This window comes from Delphinapterus leucas, chromosome 17, assembly GCF_059928025.1.
Source record: "Delphinapterus leucas isolate spDelLeu-1000000601 "Yukka" chromosome 17, BTC_Dleu_Yukka2, whole genome shotgun sequence".
Classification (NCBI taxonomy): Eukaryota; Metazoa; Chordata; class Mammalia; order Artiodactyla; family Monodontidae; genus Delphinapterus; species Delphinapterus leucas.
Window position 1 is genome coordinate 73,676,973 of NC_143145.1, and position 22,005 is coordinate 73,698,977.

Genomic DNA, 22,005 nt, shown 5'->3' on the forward strand with positions numbered 1-22,005 from the left:
AGGCTATACCATTCCCTGCGTAATCACCGTTTTTGTCCTAATTCACACGTACAATTTTCCAAGATCATGCGTTCTCATTTCAGCCATAAAAAGATTCCTCTGTCTCTACTATTGCGTAACTGCTGTTTATACCGTCGCGTTCTCGAAGGACCCCCGCCATTCCCGAATGGTCCGTACCAACTTCACCTCCGGTGCTAGGTGTCATGGCGGCCTCGAGAGTCTAGTGCGGGTTTGCACCTGTGCTGGGGCGGGTCCGGAGCCCACAACCGGAAACCCAGCGAGGTAAAGTTGCGTCTAGATTGTGGAGGCAACAGCTTCTCCGATTCCTCGGCGATGGCGGCTTCCGGGAGTGGTATGGCCCAGAAAACGTGGGAATTAGCCAACAACATGCAGGAAGCCCAGAGTATCGATGAAATCTACAAATACGACAAGAAACAGCAGCAAGAAATTCTGGCGGCGAAGCCCTGGACTAAGGAGTGAGGAGGTCCCTGGCGAAACGCAGGGGAGGGAGGGGTGGCGGGAGTCTAAGAGACCCAGGGGGAGTGGGAGTTGGAGGGGATAGAGAGCTTGTCTTTTCATGTGCAGGGAGGAGAAAGAGTAAGCGTCTGAGAAATTTTGCTTTACCTTTTTATCCCCGCAAGTAGAGCCTAAGACCCTCCACTGGGGCTTCGTTGATTCCCCTTTCTGTCTCTTTTACCCGTTTGCCTTGAGAGAATGGAAGAGGAAAACGACAAGCGGAGATTTGGGCTTTCACTTCTCAACACCCGTATTGTCACAGTATGCTCCACACTCTGCCTTGAACCCTGTGTCGATATATACTTTGTTGGGATCTTCCGCCGATCTCAGGCTGGAGACTGCAGCTATCTTCTTTATCTCTTTAAAAGCTAGCCTATAATCTTTTAGATCTCTAATTGTTTTTTGATTGCTGGTAATTATTTCAGAAACACAACGAGGCTCTGGTCAGTCTCCCAAAATGTTACTCCACCAGTTCACAAAAGCCAGAAATTATATCAAAAGACCTTAAGATTCTTAGCCCCTTAGCAAAACTCCTGTGTCCCTGGGAGTGGTGACAGGTAGAGGATTCTTTACCCACAGCATTTATCCTTTTCTGAGAGCAGATATTGTTAGGGAGAGAGTAAAAGGAGCACAGTCTCTCTAATGGATAGACAGGAAAGTAGTGGTCAACAAAAAAAAACATATTTCATCTGTCTCAGTTTTTTACAAGGCAAACTTTAACTGTCAGTATTCGGATTCAGCAACGTTTACTGAGTAATTACTACGGGCTGAGCATTGAGCTATGAATTTCCATGTCATTAAATCTTCATGACAACCCAGTACTGTATTTTTATTCCTTTTTTGCATATATGAAAACAAGCAAATATAGTAAATAACTTATTTCATGATTACACTGAGGCAGCAAACTCTTAAGTGAGCAACAGTCAGACCTAAGATCAAATCTCACAACTGTCACTAATTAGTTGATTGACCCTACAAAATTTACTTATCTTCATTTTTTTAATCTGTAAAACAGAAATAAGACCTACCTGGTTAATTATGTCATAAAGATTAGATGAGGTCATGTATTAAAAAAGGTCTAGAATGTATGTAATAGAAGCACAATAACTGTGTCTGTCTTTTTTTCCCCAGTAGATAGAGGAGCGAAGATTTTAATTCATATCTTGACTCCCAAGACCAGGTCTCCATATTTTTCAGTTGTGATTGAAATCTGTGGGCAGACATCTTAAAAAGGCTTCTCAAAGACACTGACCACTCTTTACAGACTGGTTAGTTTGCCTGGTTGTCTGCTATTTCTATAGCAGGCTGTGCACTTAGGTTGATATAGCCTGTTAAATATTTGGAAACTATCAGCTTGCCTCACTGTGTGATTGTATCTCTAGTTATATTCATCCTAGTTGTCTTGAGCTCCATCAGTGAGACTGAAATGTAATTTTATTCAACAGTAGTTTGGTCACATCCACAGATGACAAACTGAAATAGCCATCATAGTAGAATTAAAGATATTAAGGCTACATTTTGCATTTTGAGGCTAATACCACAGAGAGAAGCCACAACCTTCAACACACTGTTCTTTGAGAGTACTGTAAAAGATCGGTTAATAATGCTAATAACAGCCCGCACTTAAAAAGTTTTAGTATGTGTCAGGCACTAAGATAAGCACTTTATATACGTTATTTCATTTACTCCATTTCCTCCTAACAATAGCTCTATGAAAACAGGCACAGATGTTAAGTGGTTGTCTCAAGGTCACAGCTAGGACATGGCAGTGCAAGGATGCAAACCTAGGCAGATGGATGTCAGAGCCCACATTCTTAAGTGTTAGGCCAGAAGGTTAGGCCCAAGAGTAATGAAGCACAGCCATCCAACCAGATTCAGAAACCGAGATTTGGTGATTCCAAAAGTTAATGGAGAAAAAGTCTATTGAACTCGTCATGTAATTCCTCCTATCTACTTGAATAGCATATTTAAAAACTATTTCATACTTTTCCCTTCCCCCCGTAGGAAGTACTTTGCCACATTATGACATGTTTATCATTTCCATCCCCCTTCCAGAACTCTGTCCTTTTCTACTTCCTTTTTCTTTCCCACATTCTACACTTTCTCCCCATTCCATCAGTATAAATTCCTTCAATACTTATTTGTTAATCTCCGCAAAAACTTGTATTGAAATTGTACTTATATAAGAAAGTTAATTACATCATGCCTTTGTTTTGCAGTCACCATTACTTTAAGTACTGCAAAATCTCAGCATTGGCTCTACTGAAAATGGTGATGCATGCCAGATCAGGAGGCAACTTGGAAGTGATGGGCTTGATGCTGGGAAAGGTGGATGGTGAAACCATGATCATTATGGACAGTTTTGCTTTGCCTGTAGAGGGCACTGAAACCCGAGTAAATGCTCAGGCTGCTGCATATGAGTACATGGCCGCATACATAGAAAATGCCAAACAGGTAAAAATGCTGTTCCTTAAAATTTGGTAACTGCAAGAGTCTCACAGTTACTTTTGAGTTTCTAAATTTAAAACTGTTCTCTCTACATTAAAGTTTAGATTTTAAGTTACTACATTAAAGTTTATATTTTAAGTTATTCTCAACTATATATAATGTATATGAGATTAGCATGGATTTTTTAAAATAAATTTTCACTCAGGAGAATAGATCTTAAAAATTCTCATCACAAGAAAAAAAAATTTGTAACTGTGTGTGGTGATGGATGTTAACTAACTACACTTATTGTGGTGATCATTTCACAGTATGTACATATATTGAATCATTATGTTGTACATCTGAACTAATATGTGTCGATTATATCTCAATTTAAAAATTTTTTTACAATTCTCACATTCATTATGTGTGTGTGTGTTTAAAACCAAAAATTTGGAAACAACCTAAATGTACCTGGATATCAAGATGATTAAATAAACTATGATATATCCATACAATGAAGTGCTAGCCAGCTTTAAAAAAAATAAGAACTAGTTATCTATATATTTATTTATATGAAACAAACCCCAGAATGTTTTGTTGAGTGAAAAAGTAAAGTGTAGAACACTGCAGGTGGTATGCCATTGTGTGTGTTCTTATTAATCTACATAAATGCAAAGACTATATATTCTATATGCAAAGAATAGCTCTAGAAGACAGGTATGTAAGCAGCTGCCTAGAGTAGTAACATCTGGGCTGAGAAACTGGTTAAGGGGAAGGAGGTGGTAAGGAGACTGAATAACCTTATTGTACGGGTATCTTATTAATTTTGTGCCTTGGGCATGTATTATCTAAAATATATATATTTTTAAATTTAAAAGCAGCATATGCTTTAACTATTCTGCATACTATTATTTTACTGTAAGACTATGTAAACAGACAAATCACAGGTGTCTCTAAGATTAAACAGGAACTTCAAGCTCTTTTGCCCTCTTCATTTGTTAGGTCGGCCGCCTTGAAAATGCAATTGGCTGGTATCATAGCCACCCTGGCTATGGCTGCTGGCTTTCTGGGATTGATGTTAGTACTCAGATGCTCAATCAGCAGTTCCAGGAACCATTTGTAGCCGTGGTAGTAAGTATTTTTACAACCACTTTTAATTAATTTTTATGAAGATTTACTAAAGCAAGTATACAGAGAAATAAAAACAGTGTGGTAAAGAGCAAGGCTCTGGTGTCAGTCTGCCTAAGCTTGAATCTGAATTCCACCTCTTTGTAGCTGGAACTTTGAACAAGTTACTTAACCTCTCTGCATCTCTTCCCCCACTCTGTAAGATGATGGGTATACACAGCATCTATATCTCAGTTCCCTGCACATAGTAGGCATTCAGTCAATGTTGACTGAATTGATTAAATCAGGAATTGCTAGAGCAGCTCTTGCACTGCTCAGTGTTTTAGATGCAATCCAGGTTACTATGAGGAAGGTAGAAATTGTTCATCTATTAAAGAAAAAAAAACTTGAAAAAGATGAGCAAATCTTCAATTAATACTCTTAAATAATATAATAACTAGATCTAATCTCTAAATTAACGATGAGATTTCTATACTTAACCATTTTGTTGAACTTCCGTGGTTTTTCAATTTGGTTATTTTTTTCCCTATTATATGATTATTTTTAATTATGTGTGTGTGTGCATATAGTGTTATATGTACATAGGTATTTCTAGGCTTATAATGTTTAAACAAATAGAAGTATATAGTGATTTTATAATCAGCAGATATTAAATATATCTTTCTTGTAGATTGACCCAACAAGAACAATATCTGCAGGGAAAGTGAATCTTGGAGCCTTTAGGACATACCCAAAGGTAATTTTAAAAATTATAAGTCCCTATAGTTTTTTAAATTTTAAATATGTGATTTATTTTAAAGATGTGTTATGGTATCTCATTTTGTCCTAAAATAATTTAACAATATTTACAAAATAGAAGTCCAACTACCACAAATTGCCCTTAGCAAAAGACAATACACTTGTGCTGCATATTGTTAATTTTATTTCAAAAGCAGTCTTCATTTGTTAATAAGTATTTGTATGTCCATGGCATTCTGATGGGTACTAGAGAAACAAGTTAAATCCATCTACTTCCTTCCATGCAATCTGAAATAGATATGAGCAAAAATATGTATCACCTGAGGACAAGAAAAATGAATCTATAAGCCAAATCCAGCCTTCAGCCACCAAATGGGGTTGAGGGAGGGTATAAGCAATATACTTAATGTTTTGGGGAGTATCTGGCTCCCCAAAATTAATGTTTCTATAAATAGAAAGCTGCATAGAAAATATGTTTTTCCTCTGTTTTGTTTTGTTTAAATCTTCTATTTTCTTCATTTTTGTTTAGGGCTACAAGCCTCCTGATGAAGGACCTTCTGAGTACCAGACTATCCCACTTAATAAAATAGAAGACTTTGGTGTACACTGCAAACAGTAAGTAATTTAAAAATGTATCTGATGCCAAAATCATCATAAGAAACCTTAGAGATCATCCAGACCAAGCCCCTAATTTTATAGATAAGAAAAAAAGTTCAGATGAAATGCATTTCATAATCTTTTAAAATTTTATTAATAATTGTTTTAATCTAACATGTTATTTACCTTTCACACATACATAAACACTTTATCAATGTACCAGACACTTGGCCCGTTAATGAATTTAACAGTTGAGAGAAGTTGTATTCAGGGCCAGCCTGATACTGGCATTTCTGCAGCCTTCAATGTATCCAGTTTCCACTTAGCAAAAATTCTCGCCAAACAGTTTCACTCCAAAAGTTAAAGAAGCCATACTAAAAACTACTTAATTGTATACTCCTTTAAAATAGTGAATTTTATGGTATGTGAATTATTGTACACATCTCAGTTTTTTAAACTGCTAAACCAATGAAGACAGTTATCTCCACCTTCTAAATGTATCTTACCACCTCTCTTACTATCACCTTGATCCAAGCCACAGCCATCTGGAGCTTAAATCAAAGCACTAGACTTCTAGGTGGTCTTCCTGCTTCTGACCTTTACCCCACCCCTTAAAGGTCTTTTGTCAGCCAGACAGATTCTATTAAAATGTGAGTTAGACCATGTTCCTCCTTCTCAGAATAACTTCCCGTCTCACTAAGAATAAGATCTATAGTGCTTACCATGGACCACACAACCCTATGTAGTCTGGCCCCCACCATCTCTCTGAGCTCATTTCCTGTCACTGAGCCTTTGCTCTCTCCATTCCAGCCATAGTGGCCTCATTATGGTTTATCAGATGTACTAGGCAGGCTCCTGCCTCAGGGCCTTTGCACTTGCTAATCCCTCTGCCTGGAACATCCTTCCTTATTTCCATGTGACTCACTATTTCAATCAACCAGTGTCTGTTTAAGGGTCACCTTAACAGAGAATGTTCATTGATCACCCTATTTAAATTAGCACCTTCTTGTCACTCGGTGTTACCTTTCCCTGCTTTATTTTTCTTCTTAGCACTTGTCACCACCTTATATGTTTTTGTTTCGTTGTTACTGACCTCATTAGAATGTGAACTTCATGAGAGTAGAATCAATTCACTGCTGTATCCTAACATTTAAAATAGGACATGGCACATAGAAGGGTGGGCACCCCCCCAAAAAAAAAGGAAAAATGTTGCCTAAATGATTACTAGTGTCCCTTTCTCCATACCTCCCATCCCACTTCAAGGAATACCTTAACTACCCATGTGCTACTACTGCTTATTTTTGTGTTTAGAAATTCTTAGAAAATTACAGAATTTCTAAAATTTAATTTTTAAATATATCTGGTTTTCAGTCATCCCTGACATACTTCTGGAAAAAAAGGATTCTATTTTATTTTTCAATGAGAGGTTTGGAATTAAATCACTTAATTTGCTCTACTGAAAAGAACTTAAACCATTCCTGTTTGAGAGAATTGCTCCTAAGCATGGAAACACCTTTGCCGTGATACTTTCATTTTCAGAGTTAACAATTTTTTTCATTTATATTGAGTTGTGGTATCAAAAGCTTATACCTTTAATACCTGCTTTACTTCTTTCACCACCAGCAGCAGCTTTTGAAACAAAAAAAGACTGCGGGAGTCTGTGCTTTCTGTATCCAAACAAATCTGCATTTCCTGTTTTTCTGAAATATAAGCCTATCAAAGAGGAGTTACTGCATTCTAGCTACCTGCACTGCTAGAGCGTAGAATTTTGAACCTGGAATTACTAGGATATTCAAAGATACTCTCTTACTTAGGATCAGTTCCTAAATAAAGAGTAAACTTTATCATAGGGCAAATAAGTTGCTTAATTTATTTTTATTTCAAATCATTAATGAAATATAGTGCCAAGTTGAAAGAGCAGGGGTTTTGTACAGGCTCATTATATATCCATTTCCTAACTTATTTGACTATGAGCTATTACTTGTAGTTTATATTGATCTTTTTTTTTCTTTTCTACATTAAATTCTAGATCATAATCCAAAGTTTGTTTTAAACATAGAATCTAATATAGATACTAAATATATTTAACTTTGAAGAGGCTTAGTAAAAATAAGACACAAAGTGTTTTTTAAATTAGCTTGTATGTTATCAGTGTTATACAGGCACATAGTTTAAAGAGTCAAATGGTTCTATGAAATTTATTATAAAATAAACAATCTTGTACCATTCCCTTTTGCATCTCCCAGAGGCAGTCACTTAAACTATTATAGTCATTCTGTTTAAGTATTTACCCCCGTATCTTCAGACAGCATGCTGATAGTGCTACTTCTTGATTTTCAGTTCTAGGCAGTATCTATTATTGACTTCCCATACAGAAGATGAGGATTTAGCTCCACGAATAATTTTGAATATTCTCCTTGTTTTCAACTCTGCTACTGAGATTTGCAGCTAATCACTACATAGTAGACCAAAAATTTTCATTGCATCAACCTACGGAATTAAAACAGTAATAACATTAAGGTGGTCCATATATTTTAAAACATGAAAGTCTATTCTAGACCCTCAAGTTTGAGTTCCCTTATTTTCCATCCTTTATAAATCTAAATATCTGTTGCTGTGCTCATCCTCTCATGTCTTTTTCCCTCAAGTATCAGAGGTACAACCCCTCCTTTCTAAAACTGACCTTTCCACTTGAGCCCCTGCCTTCTCTCCCCATACCTAACCCCCTCAACTCCCAGGGCCTCACTTCTTAAACAATGTCTTAAATGTCTACACTCTGGATATAACAATTAAGACTGTGAGGTTTTGATAATAGACATAACTTAACATATCCTTTTGCTGCTACTTTCTAATTCTGTGGCTTTGAACAAGGTCTTTACTCTCTAGAGTTGTTTCTTTGTCTGTAGAATGGGAATAATAAATCCTTCCTTGTATGGTTGTAGGAAAGATTAAATGAGAATGTATGTAAAGCACCAGGACATAATAAGTGCTCAAGAAATACACTATTCCACATTTCACTATAGCTATGTCCCTTTCATATACACATATGCATGGATATCTTAATCTTGAACAAGCCTTTACTTAGAATTATCTTTAAATTCTTACTTTTTTTACTTCTTCACTCCTGAATTGAATGAACAAGAATTTTTTTGTCGTATCCATGTGTGCTTATCTTTTACACCACCAACCTGAGTGTGAGCCTTTATCTCCTCACATCTGCCACGCTGCTGTGGCATCCCTTGTGGTATCCCTGCCTCCATTTTGTCTCCTTTAACACATCTTACCACAGCCAGCTTTCTAAACCACCTCTTTGGCTATATCATTGATCTGCTCAAACACCTTCTATGAGTCCCAAGTACCTAGAAGATCATTTCTTAGCCTTTTATGTAATGTCCTCTGCCAGCTAGACCCCAACATAGCTTTCTAGGTTTCCCTTCACATAATTCTTCTGCTCCTGCTAAACTGTCCAGGCAAACTGATTAACTTATTATTCCCTTCACGACTTTCCTTTTTGTGAGTCAGTGCTCTCTGCCTAATACTACCTCCTCGTTCTCAGCATATCCACACTATAGACTCATGTAAGGGTTACTCTAAATTCTGCCTTTTCCCTGGGGCTTCTCAGGCAGTTCTGTCTATACTGAGAGTACTCATTATTTCTAACATTCAATTGGCAGGTGATTAATTTTAAATATGCACCATAGCACCACTTGTTATTCAACATATATCATTATATATTTAACATTTTGTGGATTCACCCCACATTTCCCATAAAAATGGTAAGCTCCTTAAGGTAAGCAAGTCCCTTGTGTTTCTTTGTATCCACTGATGTACAGAACATAATGAGATATTTATTATTTTTATTTATTTATTTTTTATAAATTTATTTTATTTATTTATTTTTGGCTGCCTTGGGTCTTTGTTGTTGTGCGCGAGCTTTCTCTAGTTGCAGCGAGCGGGGGCTACTCTTCATTGCGGTGCGCGGGCGTCTCGTTGCAGTGGCTTCTCTTGTTGCAGAGCACGGGCTCTAGGCATGCAGGCTTCAGTAGTTGTGGCTCTCGGGCTCTAGAGCACAGGTTCAGTAGTTGTGACACACGGGCTTAGTTGCTCCATGGCATGTGGGATCTTCCCGGACCAGGGATCGAACCCATGTCCCCTGCACCGGCAGGCTGGTTCTCAACCACTGCGCCACCAGGGAAGCCCCTGCGATATTTAAATATTTATTACTTTAAAAAAATATATATGTTTCAGGGCTTCCCTGGTGGCACAGTGGTTGAGAGTCCGCCTGCCGACGCAGGGGACACGGGTTCGTGCCCCGGTCCGGGAAGATCCCACATGCCGTGGAGCGGCTGGGCCTGTGAGCCATGGCCGCTGAGCCTGTGTGTCCGGAGCCTGTGCTCTGCAACGGGAGAGGCCACAGCAGTGAGAGGCCCGCGTACTGCCAAAAAAAAAAAAATATATATATATATATATATATATATATATATTTCAGACATTTAACCAAATTTTCCTTGCTATCCCTGATTACAAATTAGGTACCTTTGGAAGCAGCAGTAATTCTTTTATGTGGCTTAAGGACCTACCTTAAAGTTTGCTTTTTCCAAAAAGCAGTAGGTCCTTATTAGGGGATTAAAAAGGGAGGAATGGGGAGTCCACATGACATTTTCAGGAGCTTTTCGTTTGTTTTTGTTTTTTAATTTTTATTGGAGTATAGTTGATTTACAATGTTGTGTTAATTTCAGGTGTACAGCAAAGTGAATCAGTTATATATTTTTGATATTTTTAAAAGCCTAACAAAAGTTATAGTTGACCCTAGAGAGGTAGTTCATTAAGTTTGTGTGCTATTGGCCGGAATTTATGAACTCAATGACATGGATAAACATATGTCATTCAGAAGTGTTGATTAGTTCTTGATAATTTCTTGGGAATTTCTGGGCTCTACAGAGGGGAGAAATATAACAACAATGTTTATTTAGTTATCAGATTTGAAACCATACCCCTAAAGAGTAAGGAAACCGTGTTTACCTGTTATTCTATTAGACTAAAAATTAAAATATGACTATTTGGATATGAAATGTAATTCACTTAAATTTGGCCATAACCTTTATATGATGTGGTTGAATTTTTTTCACTCACTAGATTTGTGCTTTTGTTTCATAGATATTATGCCTTAGAAGTCTCATATTTCAAATCCTCTTTGGATCGCAAATTGCTTGAGCTTTTGTGGAATAAATACTGGGTGAATACGCTGAGTTCCTCTAGCTTGCTTACTGTAAGTACTATACTTGCAAAGAATGTGTCTGAATTTTTTATCAATCTACGTAAGTTGTTTAATATCTGAAACTCTTTTTCATGGAAAGGCTATATCTGACTTGGCCAATATATTAATTAGGCCTGGGGGCAGATTCTATATGACCAGAGGTGGATTGTGATACTAGGCCAAGCCAAGATTTGTGTTGTGTACCACTGAGACTAAGCCTAATTATATATACAAACATAGTGGCCAGATGAGGGTGAGGTCTCCCCCTGCCTTGAACAGCCTTACAGAGAGAAAAATATAAATACTGTTTTTTGTTGTGTATGTCAGGTAGGACTCTGGTTACAAGTGACAGGAGACCCAACCAAGCTGGCTTAAACAAAAAAAAAAATCATGTAAACTGCAAAGTGCAGGAGTAGGGCTTACTTCACGCACAACCTAAATTTGTATTCAGACAATATTATGAGGTCTTGGTCTTCTTCTCTCAGCTTTGATTTCAAGTCAGTTGGCTTCAGTTTCAGACTTCATGTGAAACCAAGATGGCAGCATTAGCTTAGCTCTCCCAGCCTCTCAGTTTCACACTGAAAACACCAAGATACACACATATCCCCACAAATTCCCAGGCAAAGCCTCATTGTGTCTGGAGTTTTGTAGGTCACATGCCCATCCTTAAACCTGCTCTGGGTGAAGGGCATGAACACCATGAGTTCATGGGCCAGGGCAAGTGCTTTACTGCTGGGCTGGGGTAGAAGAAACTCTCAGGAGCATGTGGACTAAGAATGTCTTCAGAAGGAAATCAGAATATCACTACCTTAAAGCAGCAGATGCTAAGCAGAAAAAAAAAAAAAAATAGTAGTGAATATATCATTAAAATCTAACATTTAGAAGAATATTTATTTAACAAACTTCTATCTAGAGCTTAGTAAGGAACAGTTTTGTTTTGGTTTTTTTACTTTTTTTTTTTTAAGTAAGCTACTTCATATAGCACAGTATAACATAGTGGTTAGAACCACAAAATTTGGAATAAAATAAACTCAGTTCAGAAACAACTCTGCCACTTTACTAGCTGTGTGTGACCTTCACAACATTATGTAATGTGACTAAGCTTTTCTAGTCTAATGATAATAGTACCCACATTGTTAAGTACACTGAGATTATATGAAATATTTTATATATAAAGTAATTAGCCAAGTACTAGGCATATAGTAAAGCCTCAATAAATTATTGTTTGTTTGATTCATTGTATTCATGGGAAAAGACCTCACTTGAGCATATTTACTATGGTTTTAAATATAATTCTGACAAGCTTCCTGTTATTTCTTTTTTTTTTTTTTTTTTTTTTGCGGTACGCGGGCCTCTCACTGTTGTGGCCTCCCGTTGCGGAGCACAGGCTCTGGACGCACAGGCTCAGCGGCCATGGCTTATGGGCCCAGCCGCTCCGTGGCATGTAGGATCCTCCCGGACCAGGGCACGAACCCGTGTCCCCTGCATCAGCAGGCGGACTCTCAACTACTGCGCCACCAGGGAAGACCCCGTTATTTCTTATCCTCAACGGTCAGAAATAGCAAATTAGAAGGAAAGAGAGTGATCATAATAGCAAACGTTTATTAAATGCTTCCTATGTACCAGGCATGGCTAAATGCCCCATGTGTGGTGTTTCCTTAGAGGCAAGTATACTAATAGCAGCCAGAAGTGACACATGATGGCAAGGGGAGGAAACAGTAAGACTGGAGCTTTCTGAACCTTTGTATAAAAGCATACAGCTCTGGGCTTCCCTGGTGGCACAGTGGTTAAGAATCCGCCTGCCAATGCAGGGGACACGGGTTGGAGCCCTGGTCCAGGAAGATCCCACATGCCACGGAGCAACTAAGCCCGTGCGCCACAACTACTGAGCCTGCATGCCACAGCTACTGAAGCCCGCACACCTAGAACCCATGCTCCGCAACAACAGAAGCCACTGCAATGAGAAGCCCATGCACTGCAACGAAGAGTAGCCCCCACTCGCTGCAACTAGAGAAAGCCCGTGGGCAGCAACAAAGACCCAATGCAGCCAAAAATAAATAAATAAAATAAATAAATTTATTTTAAAAAAAAAAAGCATACAATCCTGTTTACTCAGCCTGTGGCTGTCCCTGTATTCCAGAACTGCATATATTGAGGACATTAATAATCAATAAAAGGTTAAATTATATTTCCTCCTTTTTTGTAGTTTTATACCTAGTACATTGCATTACTAAGCATTCTAAGAAAAAATATATAAATATATGTTCATCTCTTTCCCCAGCTAAAGCATGTAATCTAAAAGCTACAAGAAAAAATTTATTTTCTGATTTATATTATTTCTCTGTGTGTTTGAAATGTAATTGATTTATTTTTTCATTTTAATAGTATAACTCTTTCTGCCATCCTACATTTATTGGCTTGAGCTAAATCTTCCAAATGTGACATGGTCTACAAATATTAGTGTTTTCTCCAAATCTGTGGGGGAGAATGTATTGGTGACCTAAACCATTTAGATCCAGAATATAATTGCATCTTTTTAAAAATATCATAAGTTTGTAAAATCACTGGAAAGCTGGTAGCATTTTAAAGGGCTCTTTGTAGTAACTATGATGACAGCAAATAATGTTTTTAAATGTCTTGTGATTGAACTGTATTTCCTATACACTATTTTACAGACTGAGCAAATAGAATAAAATAAAGATATTCCAGTAAAATGTTTTTTAAAAATATTACAGTTAAGTATACATATGTAATTATTAATTTTTTTGTTTTTAAAATGTATGAAATAGTAACAGCATATATAATATTTCAGCTTACTAAATGTGGGTGTCCCTGTGAGTATACAGCAATACTCTAAAATATAACTATGGCTATAGCTAGGTGGAGGGATTGTAGGTATTTCCTTTTTTTTTTTATACTGCTCTACATTTTCCACATTTTCTGTATAACTATTAATTTTATAATCAGAAAAGCTAAAACAAATGTAATTTTTAAAATACTGTCATAAATACTAATTCTGGAAGTTCAACATGAAAAAGTAACAAAATTAGCTAACAATTATTAAGGCTTTACCAGGTGTCATTGACAGTCCTACGAGCTTTATATACATCACTTCACATAGCTTTAAGATAGAAATTATCACCTTCCTCCCCCATTTTCACAAGAAGACTTGAAGGCACAGAAAAGTAAAGGAGTTCTCCCAAGGCCCCCCAGCTAATCTGCAGCAGGCCAGAACCTGGAGTCAGATCTGTGTACTTCAAAGCCTCTCATAATAACAAATATTAGATTTAAGCAGTCAAAAAACAATTCCAAATTTAATCTTTAAATTATAAAAGGTGAAAAACTCTACACTTGAACTGCTTGAGCTTTGGAATCAGTTTTTGCAAGTATAATTTGACTTCTTCCTTCACTGACTATCCACTTAGATTTCATAGTGGAATTATTTGTAAATGAAACGTTCTATATGGAAGAAAATTTACATACTTTTTTAATGATAGACTAGTATCATATATTGGCACAATATCATTTTCCCCACAGAATGCAGACTATACCACCGGTCAGGTCTTTGATTTGTCTGAAAAATTAGAACAGTCAGAAGCCCAGCTGGGACGAGGGAGTTTCATGTTGGGTCTAGAAACACATGACCGAAAGTCAGAAGACAAACTTGCCAAAGCTACACGAGACAGGTAAGTTAAGCAAATCTATTCCTACCTCTAACTTTTTTTCTTTCAAGATTTTCAAATAACAGGATTCAAATTCCTTACGGTTAAACTTATAACTTACAATGGTACCTGAATATTAACTTATTTGGACCTTTAAGAGTTCTCAAATGCAGGTTTTGACTTTGAAAATTTAGGAGACAGTAGGTACATTAAAGGCTGTTAAGGGTCTAGGTAATGTTATGAAAAACTTGCAGTCACCTTTTCCAGGTTCAGCTAGAAAGTGTAAGAAAGAAAACCAATCCATTGCTGGATCTTTAAACAAAAACAAAACCTTGCAAAAGGATGTCCTCAGCTATTCTAACCTAATCATCATCTGAAGGATTAAATTAGGATTTAAGTTTATCAAATTTCAAATTTTTATAAAGTTTTAAACCCCTAAGTATCAGAGAAGTGATTGTATCTCTCTTATTTTTCTGAAATAATCCTTTATACAGTAATTGAGTATCCCAAATTTCACTACAAGAATTTGTTAGGAACAAAGTTGGGCTGTGTTCTCTGATAACTCATGAAATAATTATGTGGTCCTTCAGATGCATACAGGATTGGGAAGACTACTAAATAACATTTACTTTCACAAAAATTTGAATTTTAATGTGATAATTAGGGGTAGAGAGGAAAGGAAGACTATGTTGACATCTATGTAAACCAGTACCTTGGTATCCATTTTAAGAAAAACTGGACTAGTTGATAGGAAAGAAAAGAGAGAAGGGAGGGTGCAAAGTGTATTAGGAGTAGAAGCCATCTTGGGTTAGAATGATCTCATTCCCTTTTCTCCATGGGTTTTTAAAAGGTATAGAGGTAGTAGCCTGGATAAAAATTACATTTTTCTTTGGCATTAGGTCTTACTTTTGATACTTGCTCTGAGTATGTCATTTTGCTCATCTGTCTTTACATGTGTCTGATTTTTTAGTGTCTAATTTTATCTGCATTTACATCTCGATTTCTTATGAAGCAAAAATTTCACTGTGGGAATGTAGTTATATAAGAAGAAAAGTAGGAAGGAGAAAAGTAGTAGTACGAAAGTAGAAAATTTTCCTTCTGGGGATAACTTTACAAGAATTGCATCTCTTCTGAATTTTGGTGGGTTTTTATTGTATTTTTTTGTTTTTGTCTTTTTATCAATTTTAAAATGTAAGTTCTTCACCCACTAACCTAACTTTGGCTTTGAATTGTTTGAAGGATGTTTGTGATTATTTCAGGAAAAAAAGCATAACATTCATTAAAATCATTCTTAAAAATTATTCTAAGTAATGAACAACAAGGAATAGCAGATTTTAATGTAACATTGGAATCAATCTATAATTATAAATAACTTCGGTAACCTTCTAAAACAGAACTTTTCCCAAACCTTCTGACATATAACAAAATTAACCGTTATGAATTATATCAAATTTTACATTGTCATTCTCTTGGGAAGGTGTTAGTAAGTAGTGAAATGATCAAAAGACATGCAGAAGGCTAAAAATCACTATAGTATACTATAAAGAGTAAGCTATAAATTGGTACAGTATATTTTGCGGAGTATGAATAGGACCAAAAATCATTATTTGGGTGCAAGGATGGAAATGGGGGAGGGGGGATTTGCATGTTTGAAATAGTTCTCAGTTCTTGTGACATTATGTGATGTGTTTTTTTCTTTCCAGCTGTAAAACTACCATAGAAGCTATCCATGGATTGATGTCTCAGGTTATTAAGGATAAACTGTTTAATCAAATTAACATCTCTTAAAAAATCACTAAGTAGTACTTTTGCCTGAAAGCCAGTATGAGAAAAATACTCAAGTAACACTTTGAAACCAGTTACCAAAAATCTGATTAGAGGAATAAGGTGCTCTGAAGTATCCTAAATATTAACATTCTATAATAAAATTCTTTAAAATAAAATGGTTCTTTCATTGTTTTGTGGGAGGGTTACATTATTTTTCTAGTATCCTTTAATGTTCTTAAATATGAGAGAAAGAAATATTGTTAGAACCTTTCTGTTTTTTAAAGTCTTGCCTATATAAATTAGTCAAAAGATTGCAGCATTTCACTGCCATATTATCAGAGCCACTTTTCAATTTGCCTAAACCTTCTTTTGATAGTCTGTTAGTAAAAATACAATTTAATGTAACATTTTTATGTTCCTGTGAAACACTGTCACACCATAAATTATTTTCCTGAAAATCAAATAACTTAAATTTGAGACAGAGCCTAGCACAGGTATCTAGTCATTCAAATATTCACCAAGTGCCTTTACTGTACCAGGCCCGGTTTTACTCTCAAGATATTCTGAACAAGGCAGACCTGGCCACTGTCCTCACAGAACTTCCAGTGGTGGCTAAGTTAACAAGAACCTAAGTATACTGCTGTGAAGGGAGAAATAAAGTGTGCTGGGGAACTCTCAGGAGGAACACTTACCCCAGAGAGGAGTTACCCAGGTAGGCTTCCTGAAGCAAGTGACCTGACATTAAGCTGAAATTTGAAAGATAGGAGGACTAGCCAGAAAAAGCGTAAGAGAAGCTATTACTTTCTAAACAAAGAGTACAGCGATATGTGGAAGGCCTGAGGCAGAGAGCAAGAACTTAGAACCTTCAAGAACTGAGATTCATTTAGATCTGAGAGTGTTGAGTAGTACGTGGGGAGTGACAAGAGATGACTTTATTCATTAAGATGAGCATAGATTCTGCAGGGGCCTTTTGGACTTTATCCTAACAGCAATAGGGAGTTAAAAGAGTTTTAAACAACAGAAATGTACTAGACGGATATTTCTAAGAGCACTCTGTTAAGAAAGCTGTGGTCGAGGGCTGGATGAGATCAGATGAGATGCTTTGTGGAAATAAAGACTGAGAAGAGGGCCCAAGACATGGCAAACATCAAATTTAAAATGGTCAGAGGAAGAGGAGACCACAAGTGGTGACTTCACATGTGGCCCAGAGGTCAAGGAAAACAAAGTCTAAAAGTTTTTGATTAGATTTAGCAAAGAGGGGTCTTTGGTAAGATGAGGATGCCAGTTAACATTAGTATCCAAATACTTTCTCAGACAGTTGATGATATAGTAGCGTTTTTGGTCTCATTTTATATCCCTTTAAATAAAAGCAGGCATCCCAATTTCAGATGGCTCAACCTCACCTCCATTTTTAGGCCCTTTTAAAAAAAAATGATGACTGCCTCCAGTGAGCAGCTAAAAGCTGTGTTTACTGCCACAGCCTTCAGTGATACCAGCTCATACCAAGCCATTCAATTAGGAACAATAACAAGCTCATTGAGGTTTCTCTGACAGACATGATTGAAGGATTGAAGTTTTGACATGAAAGAGTGAGTCATTGAAGTTACCATGAAAACATACTAGCAGTTTTCATTCCAAGACTTGACTGTTATCCACATTTAATTTGACATTGGTGATCTAATCAATTAAGATATCTTGGTGTGATGGAAAACGCCTATGCTAACAACAGGGAATTGCCAGAAAAAGAAAACTTGTCAGTCCTAACTTCACTGGACTCAGTATTTCGGTTATGATGCCTTGGTTGCAAGTGATGACAAAAACAAACAAAAACAGTTGCTTAAACAAAGAGAATTTGTTGGTTCACCTAACTTCAGAGTCCAAACACTTATTTGGCTTAGGCATAGTTGGATTAGGCTTCCAGTAATGGTTCTCACAGCTCTGCCCTCCACATGTTGACCTAAACCTCAAGCTGGATTCCTCCACATTGGCTGTACACCACACCATCCAGTCACAGGGGAAAAGCTGCTCATGGTTTTCAAAGTAAGGTTCTGACTTCACTCTGATTGGTCTAACTTGGGTCATGAGCCCATTCCTAGGATTATATATATATAGTGACTGGTTTAGACCAATTAAGGGTAACTCCTGGAGCTGGGAGTGGGGTCATTAACACCCAAAATTCATGACTACTACACACTAAGGCTAAATGGATACTACAGAGCAACCAACAACGTCCCCTCTGCTTAACAGTCCAGCCCACGCAAAAATAGCCCCACAAAAGAGTATTTGCATTCTATTGTAAATGCAGTTACTTTATTAAAAGCAAGAACCTTTATAAATATTTTTAAAGTATATCTTTAAGTTTTAATGTATTGTCATCACTTTTGATATAAGTGCTCTAATTCATAATACTGAGATTTTAGGAAATCAAGGGTCAATTTGCAGCCATCATTCAGAAACTAACTCATGAATTGGCATTGCTTTTTCCTGCAAAGTGTTATCTTACAGCCTTGAGCTATTCAGGAGCTGAAAAGGCCATTTTCTAAGTGAAGTCTGGTTTTTGTTCAGCTTCAAATTTTTTCAGAGATAATTTCTCAAGCTCTATGGTGATAATATACAGGAAATGTCAATCATCATCAAAAACTTAATCCCAATGTCCAAGTAATAAAACTGGAGCCAGAAGCACAGGCTGGAGCAGAGATAGAGAAGTCAGTGGATATGGGTTGGGGATTGGGACCAGATAAGGGTACAGCGAGATCCCAGAATCAAGGATGTTCCAACTTTTCCAGATTGTTTTAATATCTCAGGGTCCTAGTTCCAAACAAATCAACAACATTAACTTTTCTATATATTGTTGAGAATTTATGCATTTAGTATCATTTTTAGGTTATACTGTCCAGTTATATAAGTATGTCATTCACACATTTTATTTATTGATTAACAATAAGACACCACACAAGTTGTTATTTTGAAATCAGTAGTACTGCCAAGAACAAAGAGCCAACAGGGGCAGAGAAACCATTTGTGCTCCATTGTTTCTGAATTTGGAAAATCGGCTCTGAGACCAAACATCACGTGCTCCATTTGAGAGATCAAGTCTGAAGATTGTTGTCACAAATTAGTATGACTACCTGGTATTCAGGATTTTGAAAAATCACTGCATTGCATAATAGAATAATAAACTGCCCTATAGTGCAGCCACTTGAAAATAAACACAGAAGAGCAGGAACATAAGTAACTTTACAATGAATCAGAGGAACTGTTTGGGAGTTGGAATGCTACATACTGCAGAGGTTCAGAGTTTCCAAAAACTGTTCTATGAGTGATGAGGTACAGATGCATAAGTCATGCATGCAGAGAAGAGTTCTTTTATATTGCTAAGTCTGCATTGTATCCACATGTAGCTGACTGAAATGAACTGAACACAGACTGTTGAGTTTCCAAGGTTTCTTTCTAAATTTCTGGATTGTTTTAACTATAAACTCCAAAGATACATACATGGGTGAGCAATGTGTTTTTTTGTTTTTTGAAGATATAAAAATATACTACACGGAATGATGGCTCTGGTTTTGCTCATCCATATGATATAAAATAAAAGTTGATTATGTTCAAATTACGATGAGGTAATTATTTCATTCACTGTTTAATAACTGATGTGTCTATGTCACTGCATTTGAAAATTAAAAATCTAATTTTGTGTTCTCTCATTCTGGTCAATTTTCAATACAACAAATATTTTTAGCAGCAAATAAATTTACCTTCTTAGGGCCAAGTGCTAGTTTAAGGACTTCAAGTAATTTGTTCTGAGGTAATCAGTCTGTAAGTTTCTAAAAATTTCTAAACCTTTTATCCTAATATTACTGGAAGAAATACCATTTATCTTTATAAGTAAAAAGTTGTGATCTACTTATTTTAGAAAATTAGTTACACGAAACTCAGGTCAACTGTAACCAGACTGGCATATTTAAACTTTTGATCTCAGAAATCAGAATATTACAAAAATAAAATAAGGAACTCTGTCATTTCAGGTCAAATTTGGGAGGAAACAGCTAAAATCATAGCTTGATAACTAACACCAATGATTAATTGCTTTTTCAAATGTGGATTATCTTGGTGCCAAAAATTATGGAACAATTGCCTAACAAATTGGAGAGTCCCTGATGTCAGTACTTTATTTTCTTTGGATTATACTAGGCAATTATGCTAAACTTTCTAATGACTGAGTAAAATGGTATTGTGCCTTGGGGCACATTTTGATGAACTACAGTTGTACTTTTCATAACCTAAGAGGCATATGCATAAAGAAATATATTGTCAAGAACAGAGCTTTGTGACTTTTATGTTAGGTTATAGAGGGTTATAAATATCTATCATATAACTATGAATTTGCTTACCATTACAAAGCATAACAAACTACTTACCTTCCTGAAAATTTAGTTTCTACAAGCTCATCTGCAAATAAGTGTTTTATTTAAATGATTCATTTTTGTTCCTAGAATTTTCGACTTTATACTCCATGCTCGATTTATTATTTGAATAAACTTCAATTTACTCTTTGCATGATTGACAACACTAAATAAGTCCTTTAAAACATGTATGTATTTAGCTTTAATCTTTTACTTCAACTCATATGTAATCCTTCTATCATTTCTTGCATGTGTTTCTAATATAATTGAGGCTATTAAGATTCTGGGCTTAAATAAAGTAACAAAAATTAGACTAAATAAAAAACTAATTTATGATGTTATGTATGAGGGCATACCGTGTTGAATAATTACAGTCATCTGAAAAGTTCTATACCTTCAGAGAAGTTAACTTGATATGCCACTGATGTGAGAATTATACACAAATACCACTTTCTAGGGGAGATTATTTTTAAACTTTCTAACTGGTCTTAATATTCAAGGTAAAACACTACATTACTTAAAACTAAGGAACTGTGGCCTGTTGTAATGGTAATTTATTTAGGCAGACATCAACACCATGGACTTCTAGTTATCCCAAGATCTAAAAATAGTTTATTAACAAGTGCTTTACCCTACTGTGGAAAACAGTATGGAGATTTCTCAAAAAGCTAAAAACAGAACTATCAGGACTTCCCCAGTGGTCCAGTGGTAAAGAGTCTGCCTTCCAATACAGGGGACACGGGTGCAATCCCTGGTCGGGGAACTAGGATCCCACATGCCACGGGGCAACTAAGCCCGCACACCACAACTTCTGAGCTTGCACGCCTCAACGAGAGAGCCCACATGCTGCAAACTACAGGGCCCACATGCCCTGGAGCCCTCACGCCACAACTACAGAGAGAAAACCCACATGCCACAACAAAGAGCCCACATGCCTCAACAAAGATCTTGCGTGCCACAACTAAGACCCAACACAGCCAAAAAAATAAAGAAAATAAATAATATTTTTTAAAACAGATATAACTGAAATGTATTTTTTTTAAAAAAAACAGGGCTTCCCTGGTGGTACACTGGTTAAGAATGTGCCTGCCAATGCAGGGGACGCGGGTTTGAGCCCTAGTCCGGGAAGATCCCACATGCCGTGGAGCAGATAAGCCTGTGCGCCACAACTACTGAGCCTGCTAGAGCCAACGAGCCACAACTACTGAGCCCATGCTCCGCAACAAAAGAAGCCACCACAATGAGAAGCCCACACACTGCAACGAAGAGTAGCCCCCGCTTGCCACAACTAGAGAAAGCCCACGCACAGCAACGAAGACCCAACGCAGCCAAAAATAAATAAATAAATATTTAAAAAATAAAAAATAAACAGAACTACTATATAACCCAGCAATTCCACCCCTGTGTACATATCTGAAAAAAACAAAAACACTAATTGCACCCCAATGTTCATAGTGGCATTATTTACAATTGCCAATATGTAATTGGCAATACAATATGGAAGTTA

The 22,005-nt window shown here is 36.7% G+C and overlaps 2 protein-coding genes across 5 annotated transcripts in view; one reads left to right on the top strand and one right to left on the bottom strand.

Moving 5' to 3' along the window:
- The window catches only part of CSPP1 (centrosome and spindle pole associated protein 1), a 199,374-nt gene that overhangs the window by 119,866 nt on the left and 57,503 nt on the right, over positions 1–22,005 (bottom strand). The window contains exon 1 of one of the 3 annotated variants that reach the window (XM_089899055.1): positions 178–848. The exons of 1 other annotated variant lie outside the window; for it this stretch is intronic. The gene's annotated coding sequence lies outside the window, so the exon portion shown is untranslated. Of the gene's footprint in view, positions 1–177; positions 849–22,005 lie in introns of those variants that run through there. One more of the 3 variants, XM_089899054.1, reaches the window with a different exon arrangement.
- COPS5 (COP9 signalosome subunit 5) lies at positions 221–16,271 on the top strand. Of its 2 annotated transcripts, none has more exons than XM_022595262.2 (8): positions 221–476; positions 2,736–2,970; positions 3,949–4,077; positions 4,745–4,810; positions 5,342–5,427; positions 10,567–10,678; positions 14,204–14,352; positions 16,032–16,271. In XM_022595262.2, the coding sequence occupies exons 1-8, from the start codon at positions 334–336 to the stop codon at positions 16,114–16,116; spliced, it is 1,005 nt and encodes a 334-aa protein (XP_022450970.1). In that variant the 5' UTR covers positions 221–333; the 3' UTR covers positions 16,117–16,271. The 2 variants fall into 2 exon arrangements, with proteins under 2 accessions (XP_022450970.1, XP_022450971.1); XM_022595263.3 differs by having other exon boundaries at positions 382–484.